This window comes from Festucalex cinctus, chromosome 11 (assembly GCF_051991245.1).
Source record: "Festucalex cinctus isolate MCC-2025b chromosome 11, RoL_Fcin_1.0, whole genome shotgun sequence".
NCBI classification, from domain to species: domain Eukaryota; kingdom Metazoa; phylum Chordata; class Actinopteri; order Syngnathiformes; family Syngnathidae; genus Festucalex; species Festucalex cinctus.
The window spans coordinates 20,183,596-20,203,650 of record NC_135421.1 but is presented as its reverse complement, the minus strand read 5'-3'; the positions used below and the strand labels follow the sequence as shown (position 1 = coordinate 20,203,650).

Below are 20,055 nucleotides of genomic sequence, written 5' to 3'. Positions count from 1 at the left end.
GAAATTGGATAATTTCCTGTGGTACTGTGGTTGAGAATCACTGGTCTATGTGATTCATTATAAAACTCGACAACTAAATTATTTTTTGCTGGCTTGCAGGAGCAACCACATAAATCACCAGAATTGCTCAGAAGGTCACGTAGCAAGCTGGCACGGCTTCTTACTGCTCGGTACAATTTATTCGGCCTCAAAAAAAAATAAAAATAAAAAATAAAAAAAATAAGTGTGAGGGTTTATTTTTGTTGTTTGTTTCAAGCTCTTTCCGACACAGCACCATCTTTTGGACGACTGCCTCACTTGCACTTTAATTAAAAACCACAAGACAACATTGAACGACTGTTTCAATGTTCTCACCTTCTGGCAAGCGCCATTCAGCAGCAGCGAGTTCCTGAGGACAAATATAAAAACACGTGTGTTACTCATTGATGCTCAAAGGGACTTTTTCAACATTACTATGGGCAATCCAGCTACCAGCTTGGAAGTTAGTCTGTGAGTAGGAAGGTCACGATCACGCCACTTAAACTTGGGAGTATCTGCTGATACAGAGTTTTGATCTGACACCTTACAAAATGCATTAATCCAAATTGTCTTATCGTCAAGATTATTATTTTTTATTTGAATGTGTAAATTAGAATTTCTCCATACTGCGCCTTTTGACCTCAGGTAGCTCTGAAAAATCTCCCAGTGAGAAATGGGGGAGGGTCCATTACCTTTTGACATCCCCGTTTGCAGCCTTTTTTTGCTCCTCCTCTTTGTCCTTCATGAGCCTCAGCTCCTCCTCGGCTTTCCTCTTCAGCTCCTCGTCCAGCAGCCTCCGTCTCTCCTCCTCCTCCTTTCGCCTCTCCTCCTCCATCTTCCTCTCCTCTTCCTCCTCTAGGCGCCTCTTCTCCTCTTCCTCCCGGCGCTTGCGTTTCTGCTCCTCCTCCCTGAGCTGCCGACAGAGTGATCGGGCCAGCTGGCCGCGGTGGTGCTTCTGCAGGACGACGGAGGCCGAGCGCAGGCGCAAGAAACTACGCCTCCAGAAGTGAGCGCGGTAGTTCTTCTGAATGGTGACGGCGCTGGCCAGGGCCCTCTTGTACTGCTTCCTAGAAGAGAGGAAACTGATTTTATGTAATTTATTGCTGTTCGCTCCATCCGTCTATTACTACAGCCATCTATTCAGTCTTGCTCTTTTTATGGACTGTAGTTACCTTTCCATCTATCTATAGTATCTATCCATCCATCCATCAATATATTTATCGCCCTATCTACCTAGTTCGGCTATGCCAACTATTAGTGATGTACGATAATGCTATTTTCAACCGATACGATAAACCAATAATTTAGAAAGTGCCGATGTTGATAACCGATAAGCCGGTAATTGTTTGCCAAATTAACTTGAATATAAATATATTTTAGAGTCCTACTATAAACCCCACATACTGCCCGAAGCCAGCTTGGATAGGCTCCAGCATCCCCGCGACCCTTATAAGGAGTAAGCGGTTAAGAAAATGGATAGATGGAGTCCTACTATAAGTCTAACAAATACATTGAAACATTGTGAAAACGTTACACAATATTTCAAAGTATGTAAGTCACCATGAAGCTGAATTTTATTGATATTAGCCACAACCACAACAGATGGACCAACGGGGCATGTCTATTATTATGGCTGGATTTCTTTATTACCTGGTTTATATGTATGAAATCAAATTGGTCGAAAATTGCCAATAATTACCGGCCACCGATAATATCGTGCATCGCTACCATCTATGTAGCTAGTAGCTACGTTATCTATCTATCTATGCTAAACATCTTGCTACGTACGCTATGTAGCTACGTTATCTATCTATCTATCTATCTATCTATCTATCTATCTATTTCTGTCGCTCTATCACGCTCCCTATTTACCTATACCTGTCTGTCTATCATCTTTCTCCTCATAAATTTATCGCCCTCACTATCTACTGTATCTACCTAGCTACGCTAGCTAACTCTGCTAAGCATCTAGCTAGGCTATCTAAGTAGCTACGTTATCTATCTCTATATCTATCCATCTCTGTCGCTCTATCACTCTCTCTATTTACCTATACCTATATATTTATCGCCCTCCCTATCTACGCTATCTATCTACTGTGTCTATCTAGCTCCATTAACTATGTAGGTAGCTACGTTATCTGTTTATCGCTCTCCCTCTCTCCTGATCTCCCTCCCCATCTATTCATTTATCTATCCCTTCGTCGCGCTAGCTTTCTTCACCAATCGTTCTCTCTTTTGCTGCATATACCCGTCGTATATTGTTTTCTATCCAACTGACAATTCCGAACATCCATGCAGTTTTGATATTTCCATAAGCTTTAAACAAACGGTGTATTGTTTTGCGTTTGCCTGTGACATGCTTACAAACCAGCCAGATTGTTATAGTAGTCAAACGACACATCGTCACATTTTGACATCAAAATAATCCTCACAAATCAAATTGCAACGATCCAAAGTCCAATGCTTTGAGCGGAGAGCTTCCTTTTACCCAGTTGACCGCCATTTTGACTTAGGACGCCAGCTCGGAATTGTCAATCGCTGTAACTCTTATCTCTGAATCGCTCTCCCTCTATCTCCCTAGCTTTACTGCCCATCTATCTATCAATCTATCGTACTCTTTCCTGATGCGGGAAGCCGTCAACACGGCATGTCGCCACAAGCATACGTGTGACGTTGCAGGCCTCGCGCCCGCTGGCATCCTGGGTTTAAATAAACAGGGCTCCTAGCGCTGCGTGTTTACAGTCTGATGAGCATGCGGTTGTGTGGGCTGTTGTGTTTAGCGCTGTGACTAAGCCGAGTCGCACACGCGCACCGGACGCGCGCGCGCACCATAAACATGGCACGGCCCACACACAATGCGCTGACCCTTTCACCCCGAGTTTGGCCCCCGTCTCCGCCGTAATCACGCCATTGGCTTGTGACTCATCTCCAGTCAGAGATACTGTTACATATAATAACACAAAGGCTGCACTTGTGGCTTCGGCCAACATTTCGGGCCGCTCTATCTTTTTAGTCAGCTTTGAAAGCGACGTGAAAACGGTGTAATGCACCTCATGTTGTCATTTATGTCAAATTGGCAGAATCATTTCAGATGTGGAACGCACTCATTAAGGATTTTAAAGAGTCTTTAGAGGGAATTCAGAGATCTGTATCCGACTACATTATGCATGTTTGACGATAATTGCTAAAAACATGCAAACATTCATTTCCGTTTTACTGTTTTTTTGTTGTTGTTGTTTTGTTTTTTTGTTTTTTTTTATGTATAAAATGGGGATCAAGTGACACACTTGGGCCTTGAAATGAGTCAACCAATATTTAAGAATTTGAGCGCTTTTATTCAAATCAGCAGTTATCTGGTGCAATTACGACATGTAGTTAGCTAGCTAGGGAGCTAGCTATGCCTTACACTCCATAAAATGCATGGTTAGGTTCTGTATGTAATTTAAGCAGACAGACGGTTTTCAAACTGACAGTGATTTATGGTTACCATCACACTTTTCCTCGCATCCGTGGTGATGTCACATAAAGAAAGCCCTTGTGGAGCGCACAGCTGTCAAACTCAAGGCCACATCACTTTACAAGGCCCACGAACGCAAATAAAGTGTCTGGCGTGTTTCGTGATAAATGGATTTGTTCTTTTTAGCTTGGCAAGGAAATCTATGCTGAAATTGCAATTTTTTTTCACTTTTAAATAGATCTTACAAGCGTTTTTTTCTTTATCTCTCAGTAAATCGCTTTGCAACATTAAATGAACAATGGTTTTATATTTACATTTTTGCGTGCCATGCTGTATTTATTGTTAAATTATATACAACTCTGGGGGGAAAAAAAGAGACCACTGCAAAATTTTGAATATAACAATAATAGCAATCAAATGCAGGGCCAGTCATGTATATGTCACAATGTGATGATGTATTTCACACAGTCTATTTACAGTAATATTCTCATAAGTAATTGACAACAATCAAAATAGCTTACTTATAGATGCCACACGATGGCAGCAAAGCATTTTTTTTCTATTAGACAAGGCTATGGCTTAACTGAATGAAGCCACAAGAGGCACCAAATCAGTATTGTTATATTAAGTCAACTCAAGTGAAGTCATCATGATTTATATAGCGCTTTCAGACATGGCTTTCTGCGAAAAGGCAAAATTGTGAATGCCGAACCACGAATATGTGGCGGTTCAATGCAGTATTTATTGCATGCATAAAAAGTCTTTTGACTGGCTGTCAACATTATATCACAGTTTGGTGTTAAACGGTTTTGGCTAGCTCAGCAAGCGGCTGTGCCAGTTGAACTGTTTAGTTTTCAATTAAATATGATTACAGCTGTCTAAAATGTGTCAACCAGAAGTGAGCACTATTATCTTTGCAAAGGCAGGCATTTTTTTAAATTAAATTCTGCTCCTGCACATGTCATAACATTATAACTTAGCGGAATCGTAATAGAAGACGTGCCCGGGGGTATGCAAGCCGTCCGAGCATTATTCAACATCCTTGATATCCAGATTACGGTCCATGTACTAGTACGCTCTTTGTCCTCACTAGTAGGACAACTTTAGCCGACTAGTATGGCAAATAAATGCTTCGACTGATATTTTAAAATTCTACATCTAGTGCTTCATTAGTTCTCATAGAGATACAATGCTGCCATCTACTGGAAATAGTTAGTGGATGTTTTTTTTTTTTTTTTTTTCCACCCCATTCACAAACCAGAGCTGCACAAGACGTTGCGCTGCCCATTGAAGAAAAAATAAAAACCGCAGTTGACGTCAATTGTCGTGATTGGCAATACTCTGTGGGCATGTCATTAACGTCAATCAACGTTTTTGGCGGTACTAGTAATTTGTTTTCCCCACTTCTGCTTAATATTTCTACACACTAGTAGGACAACTACTGTACATGTTACAAGTGAGGCAAACTGTGCACTAGTTGACATCTACTACTAGCAAAGTGCTAGATAGTAGAATTTTACTTGTGAAAGCTACGAGTGGGCAATTCTGGGCTATTTTGTAAGGTCCAGGAAGCTAATAGTGTGGGACACATGCCAACTGGGCCTCGTGTTAGTGCAGCACAGTAGTTTACTAGAAAGGTTTAATTGCATACAAGAAGGCCTACAGTAGCACTAGTAGTGGATAAATGTGACCCATAAGGCAGTATTTCTAACGCACCCTAGTTGTTCTACTAGTTTTCATTTAAAGCCGTTTGAGCATATATTCGATATCCTACTAGTGCACTGAATTTTCTTGCTCGTGAGAACAAAGAGTGTAACAGTACAAGGACCTTAATAGAGGTGCAACAATTAATCGAAAATTAATTAACTATCAAATTATTTGACAGCCCATTTTGCTAATCGATTAATCATTTTGTGACGTTGGAGATTAGATTGACCAAAAAAAAAAAATCAACCGATTAATTGATTATCAAAATCATCGTTACTTGCAGTCTGAAGCTATGGAGTAAATGCTCAATCAGCTTGTCTGCGCGTGCAATTTTAAACGCTGAATCTGCTGCTTTTGTCACGCAGAGCCGCTCACATCCACATGATTGCGATTTCTGAACCACGTGTAGACAAGTGCATCCATTGTAGCCACAATTCAATTAAAAGTCCTGTTCCAAACTTTTTTTTTTGTTTTTTTGTATCATGCCACGAACCAGCACATGCACAAACGTGCCCGAAGGCATGCACGAACTCCCCCTCACCACCACCTTCCCTTATACACACTTGACAAAACAAACCCCTGACAACTGTCACTGCCACTCACCTTGCCACATAACTGAGGATGTGGGCGCGGATCACCATGCCAGCTTTGTGCCGCACCTCCTCCCTCTCCTTCTCCAGCCTTTGCTCCAGGGCCTCCTTCAGGAACACCTGCGGGAAGGAGCAAACCGTGGACAGGGGGTAGTGGTGGGTTAGTTCCGTTTTTCTCCCCCACTGTCTGCAATGCTGCGGGCGTTTCAGATGGCTCCTGGCTGCCCTCCTCCCTCCACGGCTCGGGGCAAAAGTGGCACTGCGGAGCTGCTGCTGCGTCTGACGCCGCTCTCGCCGCTGCACAACCTCATATTGTGTGCACTTCCTGAGCACTTCCCTGCGACTGGCGTGCACAGGCGGCGAGGGAAGGGGAAGGGAGGGATGGAGGCAGGGAGAGATGGAGGGAGGGAGGGATGGTGGCGGGTGTCCAGAAAAAAAAAAAAAAAGGCAAGCCACACCCCTGCTTGCTCTCAGGAAGGAAGGAATAAGAGTTTGGTTAACCCTTTGCATGCTCACAGGGACTCCCCCACCAACAATCTTCAAGTTGTGTGAAGAACATGACTGGGCAACAATACGCCAACTCATTACACTGCAGTGGTTCTCAAAATTCTTACACCACTTAAAGAAATTACTTGGGTCTTCAAGTACTATCATTAACTTTCAAATACAGTAACTAGTAGGCCGAAGTGTTTGTTAAAAACAAGAAAAAGGTCTCTGCATGTGTGGAGCAGTTTTACTAATCATTTGAAGAGTAATTTTCTTTCTAATTCTGTGCAGCATTTTTTATTTTTTTTTGCAAGTTATTTCGGAATCTTCGGTTATCTTAGCAATTAGCATGGCTTCTTTGTGTTCCGTTAATTACTCGTCGTCATCCCTTCGTGAGAATGATACTTGTCAGAAGTGTAGTTAGCTTATTTACCACTATAGAGGCGATGATTACTGACTTTCGGAGCAGCTCCGTGACGTGTTTAGCCGCACTAGCTAGCCAGCTGAAGCTCATTGCTAGCTAGCTTACACAGTTTAAGTGTACCAAATATTACTGTGATCAACACCAACATTATGTACTGCTTGAACATTTAGATTTTTCTTATTTAACCTTTTTAAAAGTGAGAGCTACTTCTAGTGTACTAATTAATGCAGTGCTAGCAGTTTGATAAAACCTTCTGAAATAACTCAAATTACCTTGAATAACTTTATATTAATTAACTATACTGATGTATATGTGAAGACACTGGTCATGTTAATAAGTTCTCATAACATTTAAAGGGGTACTTTACTTATTTAGCCATTTTTGGCAGTCAAACATTAATATTTTGCCTATAATAAATTTGATATTTTCATTATTTTTCATATACAATTAACTAGTACCTTTAAAAACACATTTTGCAACTTGCTATCGACTGAAATTTACATCACAAGGGCTCAGATAACCAATCACAGCTCAGCTTGTGAATGTCACATGACCAAACCGAGAAAACAGGTGAGCTGTGATTGGTTACCTGAGCCCTTGTGGTGTCATTTTCAGTCGACAGCACGTTGCAAAATTAATTTTTAATGGTACTATTTGTACGTGAAAAATAATGAAAGTATCAAATTAATTATCGACAAAATAGTAACTTCCTATTGCTATAATTGGCTAAATAAGCGACTTTAAAATATTAATATCTAACATTCAAATAAGCATTTATCCAAAATTCATAGAAAATCACAAAGTCCTGTCACTGGTGAGCTATTTTTAGTACAGGCCCGCAGGGGACTCTGTGGTCCCTGTATGCGAATGCTATTAGTTAGCTGGTGTATGGGGTTTCCCTTTATGTGTTAGCATTAGGCTAGTACACGCCTAATCCTAACACATCTTTTACGAAGATTTGTTCCTGATCTAAGTGCTACTGCCAAATCCTTTTTTTAAAATACTGAGTTAACCACTACTTTTAAGCATGATGCCAATCGCACTGGCAATAATTTTGGGGTGAATGCACAATTTAGCGCCCGCCATTTTGGAGGTCTAGGGTTTCAAGTTGCAGTTTTTGTGTCCCAGATGTGACACCGATCAAAGAATCCCACAGCTGCAGTCCCACACTGGAGGCGGAGGAAGCTCCCACTCCGTCCACATCCTCCTGCCCCCACCTCCGATCTCCGTTCAAGACGCCGCGCACACCTTATCCGCACCACGCCGCGCCGAGCCCCCGATTCAGCTCTCGCACTTCCTCCGCAGCACAATCAGCAAGCGTATAATTACGCGGATTGTTCCACCTCCAAAGGAAACACAGCCGCTTCTTTCCCTCGTGGCCCTCTTCCCACAACCAAACCCCCCCCGCCTCAAAACATGACCATGTGCACTGAAGGACACCCAACCGCACTATCGAGTGGAGCCGTCATCCAGCCAAAGTTCAAACCGTTGGATGCCTGACACTGAAAAATGATATTCCGGTGAGACATCACGACTCCAGAGATGTATACCACGTGCTTCATTTTTTACAGGCATGTGTACATTAGCGGTTTCACACCAGCTATATATTCATTAAGAAGCCGAGCGTGGTAGACTTCAAACCCGCCATATGTACAAAAGGGGAGTGTGCGGGTTAGTGTGTCAGCCAGATGGAGCATAAAAAAAAAAAAATGCAAGTAAAATATATGAAATGTTTCAGGGATTTATGTCTTATGCTGATGAAGTTAAATGTTGGGTGAAAATGAGTTTTTACAATGCTCATCTTTTAGTTGAAAACGATACAAGAGCCAAAAGATTGCATGTTACTAAATTAACAAACGTTTATTCATGTAAAGTGGATGTAAAAAAAAGTCTACACACCCCTTTTTTTACACCCAGCTTTTAATATAAAAAAAATTAGATAGTTTTGAGATTTTTTTTTTTTTTTTTTTTTTTTTTTTTAAGTATAGTGGGTAGGTTATTTTGGTAATGAACAGTCTTTTGTTAGTTTTAGAATTATGGCCAAAAAGTTCAACTTTCCCACAAAACACAACTTTTACCACTTCTTCTTTTTTTTTTTTTTTGTGTCATTTCCAGCTAAAAGAACAAACTTAACTTGAACTCAAAATATGGCCTGAGTTTGAATAGTTTGGCTGATCTGAACTGCACAGTAAATTTTGCAGAGTACACTTTACTCTAAAAGGAGTAAAATATACACTTGGAAGAGAGTAAAATATTTTGTGTACGAGAGAATGTTTTTGGTCCCCTTTTGGATCTTAGCAAACAGTTGGAGTGGCATTGCTCAGGTGGTAAAGTGGCCTCTCCCAAGTTGACGGTCGTGAGTTTGTTCCTCAACCCTTGTGTAATTTTTTTTAAATTTTTTTTTTAATCTAAACTAATAAAACATACTCAAATAATTTCCTTCTGAAATGTACTTAGAATTTCTGAGTGAAAAAATTGTACTCTGAATATTTTACTCTCATGCCCTGCAATTGGCTGGCAACCAGTTCAGGGTGTATCTAGCCTAATGCTGAGATAGGCTCCAGCACCCCCGCGACCCTAGTGAGGAATAAGCGGTCAAGAAAATGGATGGATGGATGGATATTTTACTCTCTTCCAAGTGTAAATTTCACAATGTTTAAAGTAGGACCAAATAGACCAAATAGAGTAAAATGTACTCTACAAATTTACTGTCTGTATATAAGTGGAGAAAGAAGGTTTTGCCCTTCACGATGAGACCTGCTATTAAAAGGTTAATCATTCATTGAGAAAGCAGTGAAAATGAGGTCTTTTTCTAAGGAAGAGTTAATGATTGAAATAAAGAGCCAGGAGAGAGAATAACGCACCACAAGGTGTCCCCTGAAAGCCTCATTGCCTCCAAAGCTTAATCATTATTTGGTGAGTGTCAGGAGGTGAACAATGAGTCCGCCTCGCGATTACGGACAGTCAGCGCTGAGCGCTGGGTCGCACGATGCACTAGGAGGGAAATTTGGAGGGGAAGCCATCAAATGTGTGCGGTTGTCAACAAGGGAGAAGCACATCTGACCACAACCTGCTAGTAAATTCTTTGGGACGTGAGTCACGGTGAGGGGCGTCGAAACCGTCACACGCATTTAAAAAAAAGGCTGGGAATCTTTAGGAGAAAAATACGGGATTTGGCCACAGCAAACTATTCTGCAACAGTAAAAACTTTGGCTCATAAAAAAAATAAACTGCATTTGGCAAGAGAAACGCTGGATTTTGCTTGGAAAAATTAATTAAAATCACAGTCTGCCACAAACATTTTAGGAAAAATGGCATATACAGCTGTGCTTGACATTTTACATACCCTTTGGTTATGTAAATTTATGAGCACACTATGGTGGGAACAAAATGTTTAAGGTTTAAATATTGTGGCGATTGTTTTGATATTTTCGATGGTTGATGTTGACATGAGTAGAGATGTGCATGTGAATTTTGGTGACGATTCATAGCATTTTTGTGTCATTAAGCAACGTTTAGCTTTTGTACATTTACAGTTGTTACTCATAAGTTTACATAACACAAGCCAGGGTATGTAAACTTTCAAGCTCAACTGTAATTTTTTTAGTATCATAAATACATTTTGCCACAGGAAAAAAAAAAAAAAAACTAATAAAAGTGGGTACGATAGGTGTAATTTCAGGAAAGTTGTAAAAGAAAAAAAAAAAAAAAACAACTCGGAAAAATGTCAATACCGTAATCAATTAATTGACTTCAACTCGATTTTCTTGCCAATAATGTTTGAAAAAGTTTGTTCTTTACCTTTGTCTTTCCAAGATGCCACTCTTTTTTTGTGTTGTCATGACGTGCCAGAAGTTCGACGCAACTCTGCTTTTCGTCTTCTGTCTGGATTTTGTTCTTCAGGATCATCTTGTACCTGCGAGTAGGTTACGAGTAGGATAACACGTACGTTACATTTGGACAACACTTCATCACAAAGAATCTCAAAAGGTCCACAGTTGATATTAGACAACAACAATGGAGGTGGATGTCCTTTGTTTTTTGACCGAATTCATTATACGTCTATGGACTGAGCAGCTAGCACACAACCTGTTGTGGAAATCCTGAAAGGAGCTGCGAACTGGGAATCCTGCCTTGCGGATCTTAACCGTTTCCAGCATTCCCGAGTATTTCAGCTGGTTCAGGACAACATCTGGATCAAACTGGTTGGCTTTCTGCAGATGACAACACAACATACGGCAACGGTGGGCGCCTGTCACACAAGGCGTAACCTTAAAGTTGCAAAGCAAAACTGTGGCAAAAAAAAAAAATCAAGCAAGTCAAGTCAATTTGCTCAGCCACGTGATATATTCACACATGAGCTCGCTCAGTATTGTCTGGTGGCTGAGCTGGAGTCTATCCCAGCTGACTGGTGAGAGGCGGAGTACACCCTGGATCGGTCGCGAGCCAATTTCAGTTGTTTTATGCCCACAAAAACAAAACAGCTAATCTATTTTATACCTCAATAAGTGGTGCATTGTTCCCCAATTGGTGTCTATCTGCATGCTGTCGTCCACACGAACGCCCCATTGTCACCCAGAGAGCATGCCGTGCTGGATAAGCCCCCCCCATATAGAGCCAAGGCATTCTGCAAAAGGTGTCAATCTAATTACGTGCAAATGTTACCATGCAGGGAAGCCCTATCATGCTCGCATGTGTTCATGATCATAATCAAACGCACACATCCACTCACGCACGCAGGCCAGGCCAGAGCCTCCTCCGAGTTCTGAACTCTGCTCTTTAGCAGGGGATTTGGGCCCACTCAAAAGAGGCGCTGGCATGAAAACAAGCCGGGCCACCCTCCCAGCGACTTTTCTCCCAGTGACGGAGGATGAATATAAATCGCGCGTGAGTGTTGGGATGCATGTAATCATATCAGGAGATTGCAATCCTGCAAATCTGTCGGATGAAGCACAGGCATGTCTTGTTTCCATCTAGAGGCCAGCTGAGGGCAAAATGTTTCCATGCTCGTTAGTTACATCGAGTAAATCTGGCTCTATATATTTTATAGGGCAGCACGGTGGGGTAGTGGTTTTCACATCAGTTTATCAGTTTTCAGATGTTCAAGTCTGTGCCCATTTCCAAAAGATATGCATGTTAGGTTCAGTAAAAACTTGAAATTGTCGATAGGTGAAAATGTGAACGGTTGTGTGCCCCACAATTAACTGGGTGTAAAAAGCTTCAATGAAGACTCTAAGCGACATGGGGACCACAGCAAAAAATAAATAAATAAATAAATAAATAAATAAATAAATAAATACACTACAGTTGGCAAATCTAAGCCATACACCAAGCGACTGAGCACAGTACATCTACCAACGCGCTGCAACAGAAAAAACTGTGACCCCCGTATCTTTAGCTCCACACTACTGCATTGTATTAATTTTTCTATCAAACTACAAAAACATGATGCGATTGTCACGGAAGAAGCAGACTGCCAAAAAGAGGGCAAGTGAGGATAAAGAAAAAAGTGTGAATGTTTTGAGAGGCTGTTCGGAATGAGCAATAGCCCTGTTCTTTCATTCACTTTGACTTCACGTATGCATTTTCCGTGACAGAGACTCTCCATACTTTGCTTTCTAGCCACAGCGCTTATTGCATTTGAAATACACACAATATACTTCCATACTCAGAAAATTTGAGAATAAAGTTTCACATTTTGTGAGTGGTAAGGCAATGCATGGTCAATGGTGTACAGTCATACTATCGAATATTTTTTATAAATGATTAATCTATCAATTACTCAATCGACTAATCTGATTCATTTTAATTTTGCATTAAAGTGTATGACAAAAGCATTTTTTCCCTGATTAATGTTGTACTGTTACCTGTTCAGTCATTGTTTTCCAAAGTAAAAACAGATGTTTCTAATTATCTTAATTTGATTATACACAGAAGATTATCAGTCGTCTTTCATGAAGGACTACGGAAATCAGTGAACAATTAATGGTGATATACTGAAATCAGAGGATTTGGACAATTTTAAATTGAAAAATGGCTCCAAATGATTACTCGATTATTAAAATAGCTGTTGATTAATTTGATAAATGATTACTTGTCAATTAATTTTAACAACTCTACCTGTACCTGTATTCTAATTTTCTGAGTATGAGTGTCATACATGAGAGTATGTTGAATTCAGAAGATATTTGGTCGGTCCAATTTTTCCCCATAAAAATGTGTGAGGGAGTGGAATTCATGTTGCTGATAAAAGACGACAATCCCCAAGTCTTCAAGCTCCCGCTCTCACACAAAGACATCGGATCGATCCAACAATCAAACAACCGAATCACCCTTTTTATAGCCATGTGGTCAAGAGGAAGGGGAGAAATGCAGGATGAATAAATAAACCCCTCTCTGGCTCTGCCGCCACCGCCGCCACTGTGGTTTCGTTTTGGCATTCCACTGATGCAGCCAGATCAGCCGAGCAAGCGCTGCAGCTGGGGCGACCTCTGACCCCCTGTAAAAGGGCTGGAGTGGTTGGAATGTGCTGGTACGCAGCCCAGGAGTACAAAGGGAGTCTTTGCATCGGGCCGGAGGGGGAACGGAGCGCGTTTATTAGTATTGAAAATATACACCCAAAAGCCAAATAACCTGGCTGTTTTTGTTTTAAATGCAGCATTGTTATGATTTAGCGGTCAGGCGTACTGCTGCGCTGTAAAATGACTTAGCGGAACATTAACGCTAAGCAATGGCAACAATGAAAAGCACTTGGAACTGATCTGACAAGATAGAATGATCATGACCCACCTTAGCCATGTTAGGTTTGATGCAGCGCACAAAGAAGGGGTTGGAGGCACTTAGTGTGGCCATTAGCGAGTGGAGAGATTCCTGAAAAACAGAAAGTTCGAAATCAGCACACACATACTCCGTTATGTCAAACCATTTGCAACATTTATTCATGCGATTTCACCTCAACCCAATCCAACTTAACGTTAATTATGAACCACTTTAGAGATTTAAAAATGAATATAAGAATCATACAAAAATGAATTTGAATATGCTCCCTCTTACGTGCTCCAGTTAAAAGGCAACCTGACTGGCTGACTGAAGTGCAATTTCACCAAAGGAGTTCTCAGGTGTCATCATAACCGAGCCTGTTTGTCCTTTTTCATGCAAATGAGTCACTGCCTCCCTCTACTGCGGGGTATGAAAGCACAACTTTGCAATCACTATGCCAACTAGCGAGCATGAATACACGGACAAAATCCAATAACTGTTCAGTTGTCAGGCAGCTTTGGAGTTCCGAGTGGAATACTGCCTACTTTCTATTCGACCCGAATGCATCATTAATCCAGATGCATACATTCACACAATTGGGGAGACCCTTGAACTGCGTCGGCCTGGATCTCCTCCCCAGCCTCAGACAGGCTGTCTCCATCGAGGCCTGGCCTGGCTGAGCTGAGCGTGATTGGCCCCTGGTTGGCCCCGCTCTGCCCAGCCATCAACACTAATCCCCCTGGCTTCAGAAACTGTGGCCCGGGCAGCCGGCCAAATTCTCCCCTGCTCCCCTTCTCTCTCTCTCTCTCTCTGCACTGCAGTTAGGACAAAAAGTAACTCGACTGTGGGCCCACCCCAGCCCCCTGTTCCTGCTGCACTCAAAACCACATCCATCTTTCCTCCCTATTCTTTTTTTTGCAGCTCAGATACACAGACAGCATTCTGCAAGATGTCTATCTGCCTTCTTCTGTGTGACACTGGGGGTGGGATGACCCTCGCATGCAGTGGCACATGGAGGACAATGAACTGGTCTGTGTCATTTTCTTTCACGCCGTTCACTATTCACTTATATAACAACTCTCCACTGTGTGGGAGCAAAATAATTAATGGTATAAATTACTGCACGATCAGTATTACGAATATTTACATATACACTGTTTATATAATTATTGACATTTATACTGTTCAATTTGTAGTCATTGTTCAAATGTATCCATTCATCCTTTGCTGTCAAAAGAGCCATTTTAGGCCAATTGAATAACAAAAAATTTGTATGGAGCCGCAAAACATTTGAAGATTGTGATGAAGGAAATATTGTGTCTAATGTATTGAGGGCCCAAGAACTATAATTAGAGCTGCACCACAACACAAAACTATGCAGCATTCAATACTTTGACATTCATTTTCTTCTACCTTTCCCCTTCCATTTTTCGCTCTTTTGTTTGGTAATTTTTCCATATGGCTATTTTTTTTACATTTTTTCCTGACATTTTTTGGCAATTTTGTGGACACTCTATGGTAATTTTCGGGATTTCTTGTTTTGTTTTCGGACATTTTATAGTTACTTATTAAACGTTTTCTGCCTCTTTTTTTTTTTTTTTTTTTTTTTAAATACATTTTATGGCTTATTTTATTTTTGGACATTTTATAGTTCCTTTTAAACATTTTTATTCAGCCTTTTTAAAAATACATTTTCTGACTTGTTTTATTTTTGGACATTTCATAGTTACTTTTTGAGCATTTTCTTTTCTGCCCTTTTTTTTTTTTTTTTTAAATAAATGTTCTAACTTTTTTGGCAATTCCAAGAATATTTTATTGTAATTTTCTGACTTTCTTTTGTTGTTGGACATTTTAGGTTACTTTTTGAACATTTTATTTTCTGCCTTATTTTTTATTCAATTCTCTGACATTTTTTGGCAATTTCATGAGCATTATATTATAATTTTCTGCTTTTCCTCTTCCTTTTCGGACTTTTTCTGATCACTTCTTGGACATTTTTAATACATTTTAAAAACTTTTTCATCTTTTTCTGACAAAAATGTGGGCTCTGACATTTTTTTTGAGTATTTGATTATTCATTTTTAAGTATAAATCATTAATTCATGTGAAGAACACTTTATCTTAAAAATACAAATAAAGATGTTAAAAAAAAAATGTTACTAATATTATCATTATTAATATTTTTTAGAGAGAGATTCACAGGGAACCACCAGAGAAGGACAAAAGAGCCACATGTGGCTCCAGAGCTGCAGGTTGCAGACCCCAGATCTTTACCCACCCTGAACTGAGAGCTGACGGTGGGCTTGCGTCGGGCTGTGCCCATCTTCATGGTCTCTTCTCCATTCCGGCTGCCCACGCGCTCGAAGAGGTCATAGATGAAGTCGAGCCTGACGACACAGAGTTTGCTTGTTGTTGCGGAGCGTGTGACTCCAAGACAGGATTGATTTGCAACACGAGTGCTTACCTGCTGTCTTTGAGAATGAACAATATGTCGTCCCTGAAGGTGTCCCTGTTCTTCTCCAGGATGCCTCGTGCGTCATAAAGCACCTAAAAACAAAAACATTTTTACATTTGGTTTAACACTGGCGAAGGACAAACTCCTGTTAGACTCAAAAAGGATGAAATGATATGTTTTGTTTTCTACTTTTTGGGGTGTATTTCTAGTCAGTTACGTTGCCATTGTTGATGTATCTCGATTATGTGCAGGTATAAGCTAACAAAGTAAAGTGTATAATGCAAGCTTGTTACTTCCTGCTTGAGCCAAGTTGCATACAAAGACACACAGATGGGAGCGGCCCGTGTGCATTAATGCAGTCACATGTTGCGTTTAATCGGGCCTTAGCAACGCAGCATTCCACTGCCGCTTGCACCCGGAACCGCAGTAATGTACCGCGATTAAAATAAAGATGATTATTTCAACACGCACTCTAAACCGTATGTGTTTGGTCACAAAAACGCTTTATTGAGAAAGACAGGGCCCTGTGTGTGTATGTGTGTGCAAAGTAACGTAATCCAATAACAGGTCCACAATTCCTCCTCGTTCCCGGGGGGTGGATGCAGTAGTTTCCCTTGATTGACATGACAGCGATCTATCTAACAAACACAAACGATGAAGCAGCCACGTGTGTTTATTACCTCTCCAGCGTAGTGCTTAATGCCAAACTGATGGTCGGTCACTCGGGGCTTCACATAGTATGGGTTTGCCTGACAAGAGAGTGAAAAAAGGCATTCCACGTTCAAATTACAATTAGAATGAGCATTTTAGGTATGATAAAGTGAGTTTCATGTGTAAAAAAGCGACCCCCGTTCAAACAATGCTGTAAAAATGACTTCATAAAATAAATACATGTACAATATTCAATAATAATTTGTAAATGAGCATTGACAGTTGATATAAAAAGTCTACACACCTGTGTAGACATCTTGTTTAGTTTGAAACATAAACATGATAAAATACAAAGATAACACATTTGATCGAGGGGGAAAAAATGTTAAGCATATTAAATCTGATTTTGTTTTTTTGCAAAGTAAGTGTAAAAGAGCGAGATTAGTCAGCTCTTTGTGGCTCTACCTGTTCCGTCTTTTCTGTTGCGTGTGTGTGCACTAAACTGATCAGGCTTAGAGAAAGACTGCTCACATTTCAGCATTGTTGCCTTCGCATGCGAGAGCGAGACGAGAGGAGGGCGTGAGAGCGATACATGCACCGCCGCGCTAACGTTCGAGATCGCAAACGGCGATTTTTACACTCCCGAGGCCCCCTGGATCATTTTACGTCATTGCGTGCGTATTTGTTAGCGTCTGATAAAGCGTGAAAAATGTGAAAATATGTATGTGCGTGCTTGGATGCGTGCGTGCCGACTCACGGCGTGTCGGCTGTGCAGTTTCTCGAGGAGGGTGTAGTCTGTGCCTTTGGGGAAACGACTCTCCTCGTTGATAAGAGCCAACATGCCCAGTTTCTAAAGGACAAGGAGACAGGAGGAGGTGAAACGCACACTGCTGGCTTTATGTGACAAGTTACCATGCTAACCGTGACAAACATCAACCTTGTCCCACAGTCACATAGTGTGACGTAGAGGCTGAGAGCGAGGGTTGTCTAACTGAAATGTTGTCACTCTTTCGTTAAGTACAAAAATGAAAAGGCATAGCTTTCAGATGAAAACTTGTTATTCTGATTAATACTGTATTTGTGAAAAGAATTAATGAGATGAATTCATCACTCTCAGGGCGATGTCATTTTGTCCCATACTGCTGTCTAGTGAAACTGACTTCAAAGTGCCCTTGCAAACGTCACGTCTCACCTGTTTTTTGCATTAGGTCACATCCATCCTGCCATCCATTTTCTGAACCGCTTGCTCCTCACAAGGGTCGTGGGGGGTGCCGGAGCCTATCCCAGCTGGCTCTGGGCAGTAGGCGGGGAACACCCTGAACTGGTTGCCAGCCAATCGCAGGGCACACAGAGACAAACAACCATCCACACTCACAAACACACCTAGGGACAATTTGGAGCGCCCAATTAACCTGCCATGCATGTCTTTGGAATGTGGGAGGAGACCGGAGTACCCAGAGAAGACCCATGCAGGTACGGGGAGAACATGCAAACTCCACCCAGGAAGGCCGGAGCCTGGACTTGAACCCGAGACCTCAGTACTGGGAGGCGGACGTGCTAACCACTCTACCACCCCTTTAGGTCACATGATTTTCACAATGTGAGTCCAAGGGCACTTTGATGTCAATTTTAGTCGACAGCAGAGGGCGGTATAGGACAAACTAACACTGCCTTGAGATTTATGAAAACGGTTGGATTAATCTGCTTAATCCTTATTCCACAAACCCACTTTAAATTCCGTCAACAAACTGCCCTACAAAAATGACTTGATCCACTACTATTGCCTATTGCCCCTATTGGTTTTGAATATTTGACCCAGGACAAAGCTAAGGTAGTACCTTCTCAATGAGATCCAGACACTCAGCGTTGTCCATCCAGTCAATGGCCTCCCACTGGATGCCTTCCCTGCAAGGGCAAAGAAGAAGAAGAAAAAAAAAAAAGCATAAATAAACAAGCAAAGACGCATAATGGTTGCATTGAGCAGAGTCGACACGTGACGAAAATGAGTGAACTGCTGGTTCATTCTTCCTCAAGAAAACAACGGCTTGTGACTGTGGAGAAATAAACATCACGTTACCTGTTATATTCCAGCTGCTCCAGTGAGAAGATGTGCTTGTTGAAATATTCCTGAAGCTTCTCGTTGGCATAGTTGATGTTGAACTGCTCAAAGCGGTTGACCTGCGTCATGGAATTATAGCAGCAATATGGTTGAGGGGAACGGAAGAGAATAAAAATGAAATTACAAATGGTAATGTTAAGAGAATAAATGTAAATATATTAATAAATTTTTCACATGATTTTTTTTAAAGCAATTTTAACGAATGTCAGAATACCAACAAATAAGTTAACTCATTGCCATTGACGGCAATATAAATCAAAATTCCATTTAACTGTGCTGGTAGTGAATGAGAAAACTCTTCTACTGGATGAGCGATGAAGACTGAACAATACTGAGCTCAACATTCAATTTTTCCCATAATTACAGTACAGTTTTTTTGTTGCAAAATTACCACCACTTTCGCATAAATTTTGCCTGTTGTGCAATGTGCAGTCAGAATATCAAGACTAACGTCAAATTTAACATGGAATTAAAAAAATAATAAAATAAATAATTGATGTTATTCTTGTAATATTGAAACTTTATCCTTTGTGAAGTTATAATTTTTTTCCTTGCGATTTCTTATTTACATAATATTAGTTCGATTCCATCTTGTTATAGGACTTTTTTTTTTTTTTTTTATGTTTTGAAATTTTTAAGCTTGAAATGTTTACATCATTTTTACATAAAATTGGGAGATTTCCCATAAAATTTTAATGTTATCCTATAACTTTTTTTTCATGCAATATTCTTGTTTGAAACTGACTTGCGACGAAACGTCCGCTTCTAACTCTGGAAAAATTTTGAATGGTCGCCAAAGGTAGAATGCTGGTCGTTTGTTGTACCTTTTGGTGCTGTAAAAAAATAAAATAGCAATACATTGCATATTCATTGCAATGCCTTCTATTTCTTCTTCTTCTTCATTGACATTTTTTTTTGGATACTATATGTGCATTACTGCAACCTTCTGGCCAACTATTTTTACTTTGTTCTTTTACTTTGTTCTTCTAATATTATGACTTTATTTTTACTATTTTTTTCAAACTTGATTCTCATAATTTTATATAAATATGTATATTTATTTTATTCTCATATTATATTTACATTTTTTCATTATGGATCACCTCAAAGTTCTCAAATCCAAAGATGTCCAGGATGCCGATGCACTTGAAGTTGTCTTTGCCTTTAATCTTCTGGTTGATCTTCATGATGATCCAGGAGAAACACTGGGAGTACAGCGCCATGGCAACAGAGTCCCGCGAGTCCGCGGCCTGCAACGCATGATGCAATGCAAGGTGAGAACCAGGTTACCTTAGGTTGCCTGAGGTTAGGTGAGGTCGGCTGTTCAGCTGAGCCTGTGTTGTGTGTTGCAGTCACAGTATGGGCAGGATTGTATGTTTTCACAACAGA

At 40.7% G+C, this 20,055-nt stretch overlaps 1 protein-coding gene across 3 annotated transcripts in view; it reads right to left on the bottom strand.

The window, feature by feature from the left end:
* The window catches only part of myo10l3 (myosin X, like 3), a 56,413-nt gene that overhangs the window by 12,936 nt on the left and 23,422 nt on the right, over positions 1-20,055 (bottom strand). For 2 of the 3 annotated variants that reach the window (XM_077536720.1, XM_077536722.1), the window contains 13 exons: positions 19,770-19,916; positions 18,625-18,725; positions 18,386-18,452; positions 17,305-17,397; positions 16,577-16,645; positions 15,906-15,988; positions 15,720-15,828; positions 13,472-13,552; positions 10,772-10,896; positions 10,484-10,598; positions 5,786-5,892; positions 711-1,100; positions 355-388 (listed from right to left, as the gene is read on the bottom strand). In XM_077536720.1, the coding sequence (XP_077392846.1) occupies positions 355-388; positions 711-1,100; positions 5,786-5,892; positions 10,484-10,598; positions 10,772-10,896; positions 13,472-13,552; positions 15,720-15,828; positions 15,906-15,988; positions 16,577-16,645; positions 17,305-17,397; positions 18,386-18,452; positions 18,625-18,725; positions 19,770-19,916 (1,521 nt within the window). The remainder of the gene's footprint in view (positions 1-354; positions 389-710; positions 1,101-5,785; positions 5,893-10,483; positions 10,599-10,771; positions 10,897-13,471; positions 13,553-15,719; positions 15,829-15,905; positions 15,989-16,576; positions 16,646-17,304; positions 17,398-18,385; positions 18,453-18,624; positions 18,726-19,769; positions 19,917-20,055) is intronic. The other variant, XM_077536721.1, reaches the window with a different exon arrangement.